This window comes from Cuculus canorus, chromosome 8 (assembly GCF_017976375.1).
Source record: "Cuculus canorus isolate bCucCan1 chromosome 8, bCucCan1.pri, whole genome shotgun sequence".
Lineage (NCBI taxonomy): Eukaryota > Metazoa > Chordata > Aves > Cuculiformes > Cuculidae > Cuculus > Cuculus canorus.
The window spans coordinates 27,977,425-27,993,100 of record NC_071408.1 but is presented as its reverse complement, the minus strand read 5'-3'; the positions used below and the strand labels follow the sequence as shown (position 1 = coordinate 27,993,100).

Below are 15,676 nucleotides of genomic sequence, written 5' to 3'. Positions count from 1 at the left end.
AGTGTTTGTAGATGACAGGTATAGAATAAATCACATTCCAGCCTAGGTGGGGGCAGAGATCCCAGTGAACTGTGCGTTCCCAAGCAGAGTGAGGTCTTGTGACTGGTACATCATCCTCTGGCTTTTTCTTTCCCTCGTGCCCTTCTTTCTCTCCATTTCTGGTGTTACCGGAGTTTGAAAGAGCAGTAATCTCCATTTACCACAAGTTCTCTCTCCAGCCTTTTCATCTCTGTTGTTGCTCTGCAGCAGAGTGACTTTATTCCACTTTGTGTTGTGCATAGCTGACCTTTGCAATCACCTTGTCCCCTTCCCACCAGACTGAGAAGTCTTCCAGAGCAATGCTGCTTGGACTCCTAAGCCCAGTATTGTGACAGAGGTACAGAAGAGGCACCAGCCGTGTCGTTAGGATACAGTAGCATTACCCCTCATTTTGCTTATGATGTTATTCTGGGAGATTGAGCCTGCTTCTAGCTGTTCGTGTCTTCTGTTGAGGTGTGCTTCTTGGCTCAGGCTCTGACTTTCCACGTTTTATTTTAGCTTATGTTGTGATTTGCCGTGCTAAATCTGAGAACAGGAGGTGGAAAACTGAATGGAGGCACAAATAGCTTAGAGCCAGCTGTCCCTGTTACCCTTCAGTATTCTGCAAATGGACAGAAAGAGGAGTTCTAGCTGGATTGTCTTGTCCCTATTCCTTTTAGGTGAGCCCTGCCATTTTTTATCTCTTTCCTCATAACCTGCCATCTCTAATCTGTCACGTCCATACCTATTTACTCCTGGAGTGGTGTCTCTAGGGGAGATATCTCTGCCTCTCTCCCTGGATGAGAACTGTACAAGACACTAGCTTGAAAGCCCTGGCCCATCTAAATTCTTTCAACTTTTTTAAACTGTCTCTTCTAAAGCCTTTCGTGGTGTCCTTTACAATTATACAATTTTGAAAACGCTCCAAGATTGCTTAAAATGCCGTGGCCCTCGGAGACTTGCTCTCCAATCATGTTTTCCTGTCTGCCTCTCACTCTGTGTCGCTTATTTCTTGATGCTTATAGTATGAGATCTTTTTGACAGCCTTTGGCACCATGAATGCTCATCTGTGACTGTATTACTGGTGCACAGTAATAATGATAAAGATAATAAAGGTGGGGACTTAATACAGGGAAACAGTTTCCAGCTTGGACTCTATGGTTTCCACCTCGATGCCAGGAGTGATGGAGTATGATAGGAACATTGCCCAGAAGGTTCTCAGACGCGATTTTTCTGCCTTATCATCATTATGCCCCCGATGACAGGAGGGGTGGACCTAGATGATCTTTAAGGTCCCCTCCAACCCAAACTATTCTATGATTCTATGATAATCAGGAAGGGAGATATTGCTTCCTCAGAGAACCACCCTGAAGCACTGCTGGCTTTGTCACTGTAGTAGAGAACGGGGGATGTCCCTAACCTCAAACTGTGAGCCTGAGCTCCCGAATCCAGCAGGAACAGCGTGCCTTGTGTCTCAATGCCTGCTGCTCCTTGGGTGCCCATCTGTCTCCTCCCAGCCTAAAAAGGGACAGAGTTCCTCAGCGGGAAGTAACTGCTTTGGAAACCTCACTGAACATCTGCCTCCAATCAGACCGAACATCCGCACCAGGCGTAGCGGCGGCTGAGGATCAGCAGTAGCGCGGAGCCTTGGAAAGGGCTGCACTCCTCGACGCCGCGTCTCCCGAGGGGGTTGCGTCGGAGGAGCAGCCTCCCAGCGCTTGCGGTTGGTGGTGGTGCTGTGTTTCGTTGCTTGCCAGTGACAAGGTGCAGAACAAAACCACGGGGCTTCAGGTCTAGCTCAAAACTACAAGGTTTGTGCAGCCAAACCACAAGGCTGAGAATTTCAGTAATTATAAGCCAGGAAAACAGTTTTTAGTTGTTTAGCCCTGTTATGAGGCTTTCTCTTCTTTATAGGTAGAAGTATGAGCTGTCTGCCGAGACTCTGCATTTCTCCCTAGAGTTGTTTGAGAAACTACAGAGGGGAAACATACCAAAATGAAAGATTCCTCTCAAAAATAATCTCAGGGGAACCGCACAGAAAGGTTAGAGGAGTGAACATGGAGTTAAAAAAAAAAACATGTAGATATGGGACTTTGGGACATGGTTTTGTAGGCTCAGTGGTGATGGACTCGTGGTTGGATTGGATGATCTTAGAGGTCTTTTGCAACCTTAATGATTCTGAGATTCTTTAAAATAGAAATGAGATAGAAGGGAGAAACTAGAACAGTTTCAGAGCTATGTGATAGGTGAGGAAATTGGCCTGAGAAATCGTCCGGGTGAATGACAGGAGAAAGAGCCACTCTGAAGGGACCAGGGCAGACAGGTTGTGTTCTCAACTGTGGAGAGGGTCCGCCAGCATTTAACTAATTGAGAGGAGCCCAGGTATGGTTGTAGCAGTTTGCACAGCACTGGGAACATGAACAACTGTGATGTGTGTAATTATCTTTCTGAACAGCACAAGCAATAGCAAAGAATAGAAGTTTCAAGTTTGGAATCTTTCAGGCTTTTCTCTCTTTAATATTTTGTGTGTGATGTAAAAGCTACTTAAATCCCAGAACTTATGTAGAATCTCCTATGGAGCGTGAGTTCAAACAGAACATGGCTTTTCGCCACTTTAAATAGGTTGCAGACCTTTGGTTTGAATTGTTTGCAGAATTTAGGCAATGCCGTATTTAGAGTTGCACGTGAAATCTTAATTCAACTTATAAATTTATTTTAGTTTCAGGGTCACACATTGTTTTTCCAGGGTGTGTCTGCTTAAACCCCTGATAAGATGGTTCTGCTGAATGAGTAGCTGTTCAAGACTTTTGTTTATCATCTTCATTTCTGTGAGACCTGGAGCGTGCTTAATGGAAGTGGAGTCTGTGACATCTTTTATATTTAATTCCCTCCCCCCCTCTTTCCCTCTGCTTTCTGTGTGCCTTTAGGAAATTCCAAAGGTTTAGTATTTATCAATTTTTAATGAATTTTCACAAGGAGGCAAAACTCGGCTGACATACCAAATCCCTCAAATCCTTTGGTGAAACGGATGTTGGGCTTTATTAACATTTGGAAAGTTGATATTTTTTTTAAATGGTGGGATCACTTAGTGGCTGAAAATGTCATATGATAATGGAGAGTGTTTGACACTTTGACACCAGGCATTTGTGCTAATTCAACTGCGATGAAAGAACGTGACTGTTAGTTAGGATTTTTTTTTCCATTTACGTTCCTGAGAGCACTTTGCCTTTGTCAAAATTTGGACTTGATGATCTCAAAGGTCTTTTCCAACCAAATGATTCTATGAAATGTGAACTTAAACTCACGGGATCCTTGCTTTGGTTGGCAGAAGTGTGTTGCGTTTGGGCAGCCTTGAGGGGGTATGTGGGATCAAAACAGGATAGCGATGGCGTTTGGCTGTCTTAGGCTCTTGGTTTGGATAATAACGTTGTAGTGACTGGTTTCCACCCCGTGACTCTCTCAGGTAGGACGGAGGGCTGCAGCTCAGACAAAAAATCACTGGCATTTCACTGAAAGGTCTGAAATGAAGCTCTGCCCAGCGAGATGTTGCAAGGTGTTGTTTTGCCTGTGGTTTGCAGTACTCATTTCAGGGAATTGTTTTCAGATCACAGCTGTCAGGAATTGTGCATAGGAAAAGCAACCTTATAAAAGCTGATTTTAGGACAGAACCAGTTGAGGATCTCACCAGCACGGTGGCATCCTCACAGCCAGGGACACCTGATTGTACGACACTGCCAGTCGCCTTAGTTGTGATCATGAGGGTTTATTTGTATTATCATCGTTCTTGTGACGATTAGCCTTATAAATACTTTTATCCATGAATATTTGTGTAAAGTGAGGACTATTAGTTCTCATATAGCAAGTTTTAGTGCATATCCAGATGCTTAATAAAACATATATATATAGTTAATCCTGGTGTTTGGGTTTACCTCTTTACCTACAAGAGCTCAGTGGGTGCTCTTCCTTTATTTCTTATTTTCAAACATCGTTCTGCAGTCATTGCTCTGGCATTGCACGAAAACCTGCTTTAAACAGTTCAAACAGTTGAGTGGAACTAGGGCAGCTGGGGAAGAACCTGGCAACTTCTGACTCAGATCCAACCTCAGCAGCCTGAACCTTTACCAACACATAACCCCTCAGGGCAGCTGAGTTATAACAAATGTTCATCCTCATCAAGTTTGCTGTGTTAATGCCTTTCATAAGACAAGAGCCGTCTAAGCCATCTACCAAGGTTTCAGTCTTTGGGATCTGAAGTTCAGCAGCTAAAGATAACAATGGAGTTGTTCCATAAAGAAGCCTCTCTGAGGTGTTGAGCACCACGTGGTGTGAGTGTTCACCGGAGCTGTGTGCCCTACAAGTAGTGCATGAAATGCAGCAAGCATAGGCTGTGGCAGAATTACCATCCGTAATTACAGGGATAATCACTCACTACTGGGCACGGGAGCCTCCTCAGGATTTTGCAGGGGATCATCAGCGTTTTCAGCAGTGCCTTGAAAGCAACTGTAAAGACACTGTTAAGCTGCAAACAACCCAAACTGATGTAAATAATGGCTTCCAAACCACGTGCTTTTTATGTAGAGTGTAACGTCTGCCTGTGTTGCTTGTCAGAGAGATCACGGGAAGGAAGGCTCAATGCTGTAAGATGAAAGTATTCCATGGGATTATCCCTGCCAAAGCTGTTGGTTAACACATTAACATTCCTGCCATCCTCCCTGTGCCTTGCTCCGAATTTTTAACCCAAACAGAAGTGAACATTAGAATGTAATTGTTCCATCAGTCCTGTGAACAAGGAGCCTCTGGTTATTTCAAGGGCAGTACGTGCTATACCCGCTAACATCTGGACCAGCAGAAGAAATGGTACCTAAGTATGATGATGTGGCAGAGGCACAAGCCCCTCTCTAGGCAGGGCAGCAGTATTCAAGGCCAGTGTTCTCCCATATTTGCAGGGTGAAGGCTTCAATTTAAAACCAATTTATTGGGAAAACGTTATCAGCTTACAACTTAAAACCTAACAGAAGGGGGATAAATCTAGGATATAGTGGGAAGCATGTAGCTCACACTGAAAGTGGAGTTGTGCGGTCATTTTTAGCTCTCTGAGTGTTCTTAAAAGCATTTGCTATCTAAGGGTGCATCCCCTCAGAGGCAGGAGGAGTAATCGCAGCCTGTGTTGGAATGCTAAACCCATTAACCAAACCAGCTGGAGAGCCATTAGCCAAACAAACTGAAGTACTGATAAGAGTGAATAGATGGCACCAGGGAGGGGGTTGTTTGAAGCCCGGGCCTCTCTGCCATCTTTGCACTTGTCACCCAGCACATGCTGCTGTCACCCCTCCAGGATGCACCCTCCCTCTACAACCTTATACTAGTGCCTGGTGGCACTGAGCAGGGACAGCGGGAACTGCTGCCAATAGTGTGCATTTTATTTTGGTTTTAAGAATTATAGCTGTCTTCTATCTCTTGCATATGATTGTGTTTGTTGTTTTATCTTTCCTCTTTGTTTTCCTCTCTTTGTGTTACCAGAGTGCCTCTGATGGCTTTTGGAAGTCAGTGGCAACCCGTGTCCCAAGAGAACCTCATGAGATTCGTATCCTGAATCCCTACTTCATCCAGGAGGCAGCTTTCAGCTTTATCGGACTGCCTTTCAACAACGGCCTCATGGGCAGAGGGGTAGGTATAAAGCGGAGCAAGTGAAACCAAGGGGAAAGATGAAAGACCCAAAGCAGCAGAGTAGGCTTACGCTGTTCTTGCTTTTCCTTTGGGCCTCTGCTGGTGGACGCTGAAGGGAATGGAGGTTGGCTCTTGTGGTGGCACTGTTTAGCCTCCTTACGGCCAAGTCAAGATCCTTCCTTTCCGGAACCAGGCATGGCTGTGACCGAGCCCCTCTTCTAGAGGCAGCTCTGGGCTCGCAGCACCAGCTGGGTGGTTTCCTGTCACTCGCAGCCTGCCAGAAGGGAACTTGTTTGTGTGGGTGGAGGGAGCTCCTTCCCAAAAGGAAGAAGGAACCCTCTACTCTGCACCCTCAGCACATCTGGAAATGGTGCAGGTCCCCATTAAAGGTCATGCTGCAGTTTTACAATTTGCTGTTCTCATGGAGATTGCACCCTAAAATCACTGATACTGCACTGCTCATCCTGTATCCCAGGCTTATGGTGTAAGAGGGTAAAGGTTTGTTTTGGGAGACCTTTGGTGAGAAATTCTGATCTTGCAGTGGCACGTTTTAGATGTAAAAGCTTACAAAAGAAAACAATGTAAAACATAGTTTTAGGTCATAGTTATTAATAAAATATCTCCGTGGTCATCCTAGTATCTCACCCTCATTGCAGGTTTCTGGAGTGTTAGTGTGGAGTAGGTGGTGACTTGGGTTTTCTGGATTATCTCACACCGTAACACTGTCCTCAGAACCTATTTATATTTGCTCTACCTAATCTATCAACTGTTACGAGAAAGTATTACTTGGGCGGGTGAATTACTCATGTACGCATGTGATATAGTTGCTGATAGAGACCACACGTGACATTTTTGGGCACGTTAGCATAAGTGACAAACCCAGAGAGAAGCACTTTCACTGGACGAGGTCTGTTTGCTCTGCCCCGACGCTGTCCTTCCATTGTTATCAGCAACGATTTGGACTAGACAGAATAATGCCTCGTTTTCCATGCTCTAGTTATATCATGAGATCTTCAGACATATTAGAGGTGTTTGTTCTGTGCAGGGCAGAAGGGTGGGTGCCTGGAGGTAAGAAATTCACTTTTTAAAATGCGATGTGCAGGGTGTGTAGATGGGTTCAGCCACACAGAACGGTTCTTTTGTGAAATGCTTTGCTGCGTGTGCACATGCAGAAGCTCTCAAGTGGTTCTAGGAACGCTGGAGTTGTGTTCCATGCACTGAAGGTATCTGAACCCAAATATTCCTGATGGCTAGGAAGTAACTTTCTTCACCTCTCTGCATTCTCCAGAACTTACCCTTAGAAGGATGTGGTCTTGACTTGTCTTCCAGAAAACCAGGACTGCTGCCACAATGAAGGACAGAAATCATCAGACTTTTGCCTTTATTTTCTCCAGATTTGTTTTATTTTTAAACACATTATTTTAATACACAAGATATTACTGAAGCTGAGAGCAGAAGAGAGAATCCGGAAATGAAATTGCTGTGAACTGAAGTTTATGAGGTTTTGATAGGTTGTTTAACACACATCAGATTTGGAAATGAAGGCATCTTAATTGAAACCTGATGTTTCACTTCATGAAAGTCCATTTGAGCATTTAAATATAGTTTATAGAGCTTTAAGGCAAGGAGTCTTTGCCCATAACCCCTGCTAGATTGTGTAAATTGTAGTTTGTTCCTTCAGACGGGGCAGTAGGATCTTTGCAGGTGCGTCGATGGGGCTGGGACCTTAGAACAGCCTGCACTGTCTGTGCAAGGACACTCTAGTATAGTGATCCTGTCAGAGTTTAAAAACAGAATGAGAGTATTTCAAGCCTGTAGGTACAAATTTAACACAGACATCAACTCTGGACTGCTGTCATGGAATGCTGGGACTTCACACTTTAGTGAATGCTGCTGCGTCAGAAGCTTCAACAGAAGCTACTGCTGTTGTAAAAGGGGAAGAAGAGTCAGAGTAGGATCCCAGTGACACCAATTTGCTACAGACCTTTATTCACTGCAACTTTAAATGAAAGGAGTAGGAAACAGAGCACACAGACTAAGAATCCAACTCTGAATAAAGATTTAAGAGCAATCCAGCAAGATAAGTAAGGCAGCTGGAGCAAGGAGAGTTGTCCCACAGAGACAGCGTGACCCAGACGCCGCAGAACGTAGTTGGTTGGGTTCAGGGTCATGTGAGACATCCTGGAAATCTTTAGTCAAGAAAGAAGCTTATGAACATGGAAAGGGAAAATGATGGAGTCTAATATGAAAAGCACAGGAAACAGTGTGTATCCTGAGTTTCTCCTGGGGAACTAGCGTGGGGGCAGGTCGGTGCCCCGTGCTGCAGTGTGCTGTGGTATGTCGGGCAGGCTACGCACAGGAGGATCAAGGCTAGGGATGCCTTAGTAATCAAGGCCAACACGAAATCCTTATAAAGAGCAGTAATATTCCACTCTTCTTTGGTTCTGATGCCTAAATAAACTTCACTGCTTTTCTTGCACACCACATATGGTAACAATGTACTGCCAATTAACTTTGTAATTTGGGGGCTTTTCCAGCAAGGTTGAGCAGAGCTAGTGAAATAGTTTGGGGCTGATCCTGAAGTGTTTTTCCCAGGATTCAATAAAGGGTGAATGTAGTAACATCCTCTGCTTTGATAACATAATTTGGGCCAGATGGTTCTGCGGCACAACCAAGTCATGCATTTTGGTAGCACTTGTGGCATTAGTAGCCAAAAGTCCAAGCCAGAAGCAAAACTGATCACCCACAATGAACAGTGACTTCTCTCTAGGACCAGTAAAGCTTTTCAGGAGTTTCCTAAGTCCATTAACTGAAGCCTTAGGAAGAGGGAGATCTGTTTCCTAGTACATGTGGACTTCTCTTTTCTTGGGATAAGCTGATGATAAAGAAAAACTCTCGTTTAGGATCCTAGCGGCGTCTGGGGAAAATGAAATGTTAGTTTCTGAAGATGGGTTAGCACAAAAGAAACAAGCTAGTGAAGATCATCTCTTTGATTCAAGAATCCTCTTAAGGAGCGGGCACAGGCTTGGCTGTCTCACTAGCCAAAGGTGTATGTATGTGCTTTATGTTTAGGTGGAAGTTTTGCATATACAGGTCTTTTGGACTTGAAACCAGGCATCAGTGATATTGCAGCTGGTGATTCGGGCATGCGGTAACCTACCTTGCACTGCAGACAGCTTACTGGGGAACAGGCATGAACATCAGCTCAGAGGAGGTGTTGCCTCTTGCACGCACAACACTAGGGATGGTTATTGCCATGGTGCTTTTTACTGTGTAGCTAATAGTCTTATCCACATAGTAGCACTCAGAGCCATTAGAGCAGTGGCTTTCTGGCTCCTCAGGGTGCCCTGGTGTGAGATGGCCAGGAGGACATTTGAACTGTAAGGACTCTGAGGACTCCAGTACCGAATGTGGTGTTCATTTCTCTCTCTGCTGCTTCAGTGCATACATGGAAATGCTTATGATTTAACTTCTTAGGAGATTAAGCTGTGCTGCCCAAAACTGTAAGCCTTTGAGTCGTTTGTGTACTAGAAATGGCTGAATCTATAGGTATCTTACTAAAAATATAAAGCATCATCTTCTGGACTACATTCAGCCTCAGCACCAACTTGGCAAAGGAAGAGCCATATGCAGGAGGTGTTATCAGGCTGCATCGGGCACCGGACCATGAATTAGCACCTCCGCAGAGTGCTGACAGCCCACAGGCACTCAGGGATTAACCTCTGATGCTGGAATGTTAGCAAGTCCTGCCCAGGGCTTCTCTTGCTTCTCTTCGCTGTTATGTGGGTTTACCTGTGGGCAGGCAGCCTTTCTGGAGATGCCAGTGGTGAATCTGCTCCTTTGGCAGCTTTTCAGCTTCCCTTGCAGGTCATAAGGACCTTTTCTCTCACTAGTACCCAGTTGCCTTGGTCTCAGCTAGCTTTGTCTCCTGAGCTGTTCTTGCTGGATTGTCACTGTGTGAAGGCCTTGTCTTGGGACCTGTTGGGTCTTTATGGAGCAGAAGTGATGTGGAGGATGGCAGGAGCAGAGCAGTCTGCCACTCCATCCTTCCTGTTGTGTGCTTCTCCATTTTTTCCACTTCGATGGCTTCTTCTAAGAGGAACAGATGAAGGACCACTGCAGCTGTAGCCAGTGAAATATAGAAATTTAGTGTCCTTGTTAAGCTTTAAATTTCCAGGACAGCACATCTGCATCATGGGCTGAACTGTTCAATCCCTTACCACTGCCGTGTGATCAGTCCATGAGCTGCTGCGAATGGACATTCAGACAAGCAATTGTAGGGTAGCAGGTAAGTGCACACCAGCCGCTTCTTGGTAAAATTAGTAGTGGACAGATATGGTTGGGCGTGATGATCTCAAAGGTCTTTTCCAACCTAGCAATTCTATGATTCTAAATGCCCAACCAGGTGCTTCTGCACATGTTAGCTGCAAAGTAACTACAGGGAATTTACTTTTCAGTGAAAGTGTAGGCCATGAACTCCCCTTTAGCACAGAGTGAAGCATAAATGTGGTTACTGCAGAGCAGCCAGTGTGCAGGAAAGTCATGCCCTTGCTTGCCCTCTATTAAATTATTAGGCTCTTAAGAAATACTCTCTGCATTGCACAGGAATCTGCTCTACAGCAAACGGTGAATCAGAGCTTGTGCATCACGATAGATGTGGTCACAGATACTTGGTTTGGGCTAAGTTGTAGAGGAGCTCAGCAGCTGAATGGCAGAACAGAACCCTGCTGCTCAGCTCGTCGTGTCTCCAGCAACAGGCCCCTTTCCCTTCGTTTTTGCTTTGCTGCAGACCACCAGTTCTGGGGGGTTTCTCCCCAGGGAGCTGAACTAAATATGTGTTGGAGATGCTCTTCTTTATCTTTTGAAGCCCAGTATTGTAGCTGATTACATCTCTGAATGGAGATAGCTGCGGGAGACACTTACCGGCTCACCTCGCTCCCAGACTGTAAGCTCCTGTGACAGGGACCGCTCCGCAGAATGCCAGGCTCTTCTCTGCTCACAATAAGTGATGCTAAATTGCTTTTTTCTGCCATATTTCCAAACTCGTCCAATAATTGAAGCAAAGAATAGCTTTGGAGTTGTTCCTATGCAAACATAAATAACAAAAAAAAGCAATTTAGCAACTGTTGCGTAGCATGTGATGGCTGTTATAGTTTTGACCTGTATTTCTTTAGGTTTGGCTTTATTGCTATGAGGTGATCAGGTCTGTAACTGATAAAACTAAGGTAGCATTTTTTCCCCGATGAGCGATTTTTCAAGTTTTCCCTCAAATTAATCAACTTAGTAGGCAAACCAGTTTGACTATCTAGTTGCATTATAGTTTTAGGGAATTTATTCTTCAGCAACGCTTACCTTTCAGTGGACAAGCTAACAGTTGGAATAGTCTGAACAATCTAATATGTCTGACCTGGAGCTAACTAAAATCCCATAAATAACTGGAATTCATTTAACGTATTAAGGGCGTCAAATATTTCTAAAAACAGATTTACAGCAGTCATTTCCTTCCAGCCCAGCAGGCCATGACACAGGAATGACCCAGGCATGGAATGAAAAGCAGTGAGAGCTTTTCACATGCGCTGAGTAAAGAGCAGTTACTGGTTCAATCACCAGCACTGGATCTCCAGCACAAGACTGTGAGGTGATGTTCAGCCTCCGTTAGTCCAAAGATGTTCGTTTCTGCTGCCTGGTTTGTTTTCTTTTGTGAGTAGAAGTCAGTCTTTAAAGCCTCTTCAGAAGGCCTAATTGAAGATGAAATAGCAATGTCTTGAGGAGAAGCACAGGAAGGGCATGGAGATGATCTGAGGGCTGGAGCACCTCCCATATGAGGACAACCTGAGAGAATTGGGATTGTTCAGCATGGAGAAGAGAGCGCACCAGAGAAACCTTAGAGCAGCCCTCCAATACTGAAGGGGGCTACAGGAAAGCTGGGGAGGGGCTCTTGGTCACGGACTGCGTGGATAAGATGAGGGGGAACGGTGTTAAACTGAAAGAGGGGAGATTTAGATGAGATCTTATGAGGAAATGTTTTCCTGTGAGGGTGGTGAAGCACTGGCCCAAGTTGCCCAGAGAAGTTGTGGCTGCCCCATCCCTGAAGGTGTTCAAGGCCAGGTTGGATGAGGGCTTAAGCAATCTCATCCAGTGGAAGGTGTCCCTGTCCATGGCAAGGGAATTGGAACTGGATGGTCTTTAAAGTCTCTTCTGGCCCAAACCATTCTATGATTCTATGATTATGATTCTATGATCTTTCCCCTTGCTGCAGAGAACAGTGTAGAAGCCGTTAGGAGAACCTGCCCTTGGTCTGTTTGTCCTGCTGAAGGCATTTTTGGTCCCTGAGCCTGGTGATGCCAGCTGGCTGAGTTTGCACCTCACAAAGCTTGCAATGATCCCTGACACAGCACAAGACCAGAGGTCTTTGCCTTCCATGTCTTTATGCTTCTCTCATCCAGGATCCACCATGCATATGCTCAACTCACCCATGGCGGCCATGTGCCAGCAGGCCTCTGGAAGGAGCCATGCTCTGAATGCACCAACTGCCTTTGCTGAGCATTGCTGTGGTGACATGTCGCTCACCATTGCTGTGTTTGCTGCTTCTGTTTGTCAGATGATCTTTCGGCATCATCTCTGGCTCGTCTGTAAGTCTGCTGCCTTCTTTCAGATGGGACCAGGCAAAGGGCTGATCCCTGGGGAGCGCTATATTAGTTATTACATTTTCCAGATGTTTGGGCTTAGACAAGCAGGCCAGACTTGAAAATGTGGACTGTCAGTTCAGGCCACATTGTCCAGGCAGGTTGCCCTTGCAGTTATTCACTGCTGCTGGAGAGAGGAAGCTCAACCTGGTACCCACCATGGGCCCCGGCTGGAACAGAAGCCTGTGAGACACAACAGGAGGCACAGAGCTTGCAATGCCAAGTTTGAGGCTTGTGGCAGGCAACTGGTGGAGGAGAGGACTGCCAGTGTTTTCTGGGATCTTGCCATTCCCAGCTCTCCCTGGTTGGTGGGCACCAGTTTAGGTCAAAATCTCATCGTGGCTCCATCTGGAGCGGAGGTCCTGCTGGGTCGCTCCAGACAGCCCATGCTGTGGCTTAGCCTGCACTGGCCAGCCTTCGTGCGGCTGGGAGACATCACAGGAGGCTCCTGCCTTGGCACTGGCCACCACTGGGCTGCCATTCTTCAACCATTTGCTAGAAGGCAGCATTGCTTGGTGGTACGGGAATACCCAGGCTCACGGAGGGCCATGAGCAGGAAGACAGGCTTTGAGCTGGTCCAACCCCAGATTATTTTTCCTGAAGTGGGATGTTGGGATTTGGTTTTTTTTTTCCTTAGCAATGCCTTGCTCAGTTGTTTGAGAGCGTTTCCTTTTCGTAACTGAACACAAGAGGTGTGGTGGTTGCTTTGGTATGTCTTTGGGGCACGGCACAAGGGTGTGTGTGGTGAGATAGCACTGACGCATTGTGCAGGGCATAGCAAGCCAGGTTTGGCACAGCTGTGTCCGTGATGCCTAACTTCTTTTGGAGTGACCTGTCCCTCAACTTGCCGCGAAGGCTGTACATAGTTCATTAGATCCAGACTAGAGCTTAGCAGCAAACGAATTTATATGCCTGTGTACAATCAGGAGAGCTTGGAAGCTTTGTAGATGCAGCCAGAGAATAATTGTAACAGTTTCCTCTCTCTAATACATGTCCCCTCTCATTTGCCACTTCTCTGCTGAGAGGAGAGCCCTTTCCTCTGGACCTGGAGAACACTGCTGAGCTGGCTTCTCTGCAGCACAGCCTGGGATGCATCCTGGATCCTACAGGGCCTTCTCTTTCCCTTACCGCAAGCTGGACATAAGGTAGTGCTTCATTTTCAACAGAAGGAAAGAGCAGCAGAAGCTCAGCAGGCTGTCGTGGGAGAAAACCTCACAGTTTCTGTAGTTTAAAACATATCATAGAATCATAGCATCACAGAAGGGTTTGGGTTGGAAGGGACCTTAAAGACCATCCAGTTCCAACACTTTGCCAAGGTCACTGTGTAGATTTCTCATAGTTGGAGGGGCCAAACCAGATACATCTCCTACAACCTGAGAGGTCAGGAAGTCTTTGGTATTTTAGTCATTTTTGAGAAAGGAGCAGATGATACTGAGATAGTGGTGTGTCAGGAACTGCTGAAGAATGAAAGCAAATGAGAAAATTATCTCCCATTTTTCCATAACGACCATTGGAGGTATCGTATGTAGAATAAAGTCAGGTGGATATTTGGTGACCAAAGGGAAGTTCGCTTTTGATTTCTGTAATCTGCTATTCTCCAAACAGAAATACGCATATGCTTGAAAGAAAGTTGTGGTGGTTTGGCAGTCGTCCCATAGGGTTGGGTAGTATGATTAATTCTCTGTGGTTTGTACAACTCACATTAGAAAGTTAGCTATTAAATGTTAACTTGGCCAGTGAAATTCCCCCCAGCCAAAGACCCTCTGTGTCCCTTCAGCTGTACCGTGGGAATGGGCCCAGTGCAAGTGTGGGTGATGGTAACACCATGGTATTCCCAACAAGGACACATTCTCAAGGACGTAACCATTTACTCACAATGTTTTGGACACTGTAACTACAGCTCGGCTGAGGGCAAGAGTTTTGTGGCAAATCCACTTACCAGCTGATGCAATTCCAGTGACATCCGAATGTCATTTATGTAAAACATAAAGCTGAGGCTATTTGTATCTGGACTGCCGTGCCTGGGAAGACAGGATGTTCTTGTGTATTTTGATATTTGGGGGAATCGTCTTATCATTGCCTAATAAACTTTTTCTAATTCTTTTTTAAACCTCTCTTTGATAATTTCTGGCTACCAGTGAATGAACAATTAACTAAAGTAGCCAGAATGAAAGCAGTGTTGTTTGTGATGAGGATCAATTGAAATTAAGCAGTGAGTACAAAGTGACTCTGCTGTTTTTCCTAACATCTAGAGCTGACACTGGATGATGTAGTAAGGTCTTTCCATTTCATATGTGCGCTGTTAGAGTTGCATGGCAAATGTTTGAATTTAATGTCTCACTGGTTTAGCCATAAGCAGTTTTTGCACGTTTGTCTTCAGATTAGTGTAATTCCAGTACGCTGTAGTGGAGTTCTCCATAGCATATGGGTTGTGCTCCCAGCTCTACACATCTCAGCTAGGATATAGGTGGCATTCTTTGCCTGAAGAATGTTGGTCTTGGGACTGGTCAAGCAATCAGAAGTGAGCAAAGTAGTGTGCCACCAGAAGCCGATTCCTCCGAATGAGGGGCTGAAACTCAAAGTATTGTGTTCCCAGTTTGTTACAAACTTCAGGTTAAATGCAATAGCATTGCTTGCTGGTTTAGGATAAACCATTTTAAATGCATAATATAAGCATCTAGTTGGTCTCTACATCTCAGCTAAGAGGCTGTCACCCTTGGTGACTGTCTGAGCATGTCCTCTGAATTCGTGATATGTTTGATAGAGCTGGTATTGGATGCTCTGCAAATGAAGATAAGTTATGTGGGTGGATTTTTCAGCCTCTCCCTAGCCCCTGGGGTAAAGCTGCCTTTGGATTCATCTGGTTAAAAGGGAGCAGGAAAAGTCCGTGAGCTAGGTTTTTATACTGGAAACACTCATCTATCACAGTGGTCGTGTTCATCTGAACACACATGAGGAGGTGCAGCTGTACAGCACCGCTGTCACAGGGAGTCAGCAGAAGCCAGATGAAATGGGAAGGGTTGAGGCTGGACTTCAGTGCAAATGGCAGGTCAGCAGATAGGAGAGGACAGTCAGGATGACCATGCTCAGAGTGTTAGCACCTGTCTCTGACTGGCTTCCCACTTCTTGTCTTCCCCGTATGCTGTGGCTTGGAAGGATATGGCACCGGCAACAGTGTCCTTTGTCTCTGGGGTGCCCCTGCGCAAAGGAAAGGGTCTCTGTGCACACTGCTGACTGGGTCTGCCTGATCTCTCCAGCTCCCAGAGGTGCTTAACGACCTCCTTAAACTGCTTTCACCATTAGTA

At 45.6% G+C, this 15,676-nt stretch overlaps 1 protein-coding gene across 7 annotated transcripts in view; it reads left to right on the top strand.

Annotated features, from left to right (window-relative positions):
- The window catches only part of ST3GAL3 (ST3 beta-galactoside alpha-2,3-sialyltransferase 3), a 210,938-nt gene that overhangs the window by 175,484 nt on the left and 19,778 nt on the right, over positions 1–15,676 (top strand). For all 7 annotated transcript variants that reach the window (XM_054073724.1, XM_054073727.1, XM_054073722.1 and 4 more), the window contains one exon: positions 5,539–5,685. In XM_054073724.1, coding sequence (XP_053929699.1) covers positions 5,539–5,685 — 147 coding nt within the window. The remainder of the gene's footprint in view (positions 1–5,538; positions 5,686–15,676) is intronic.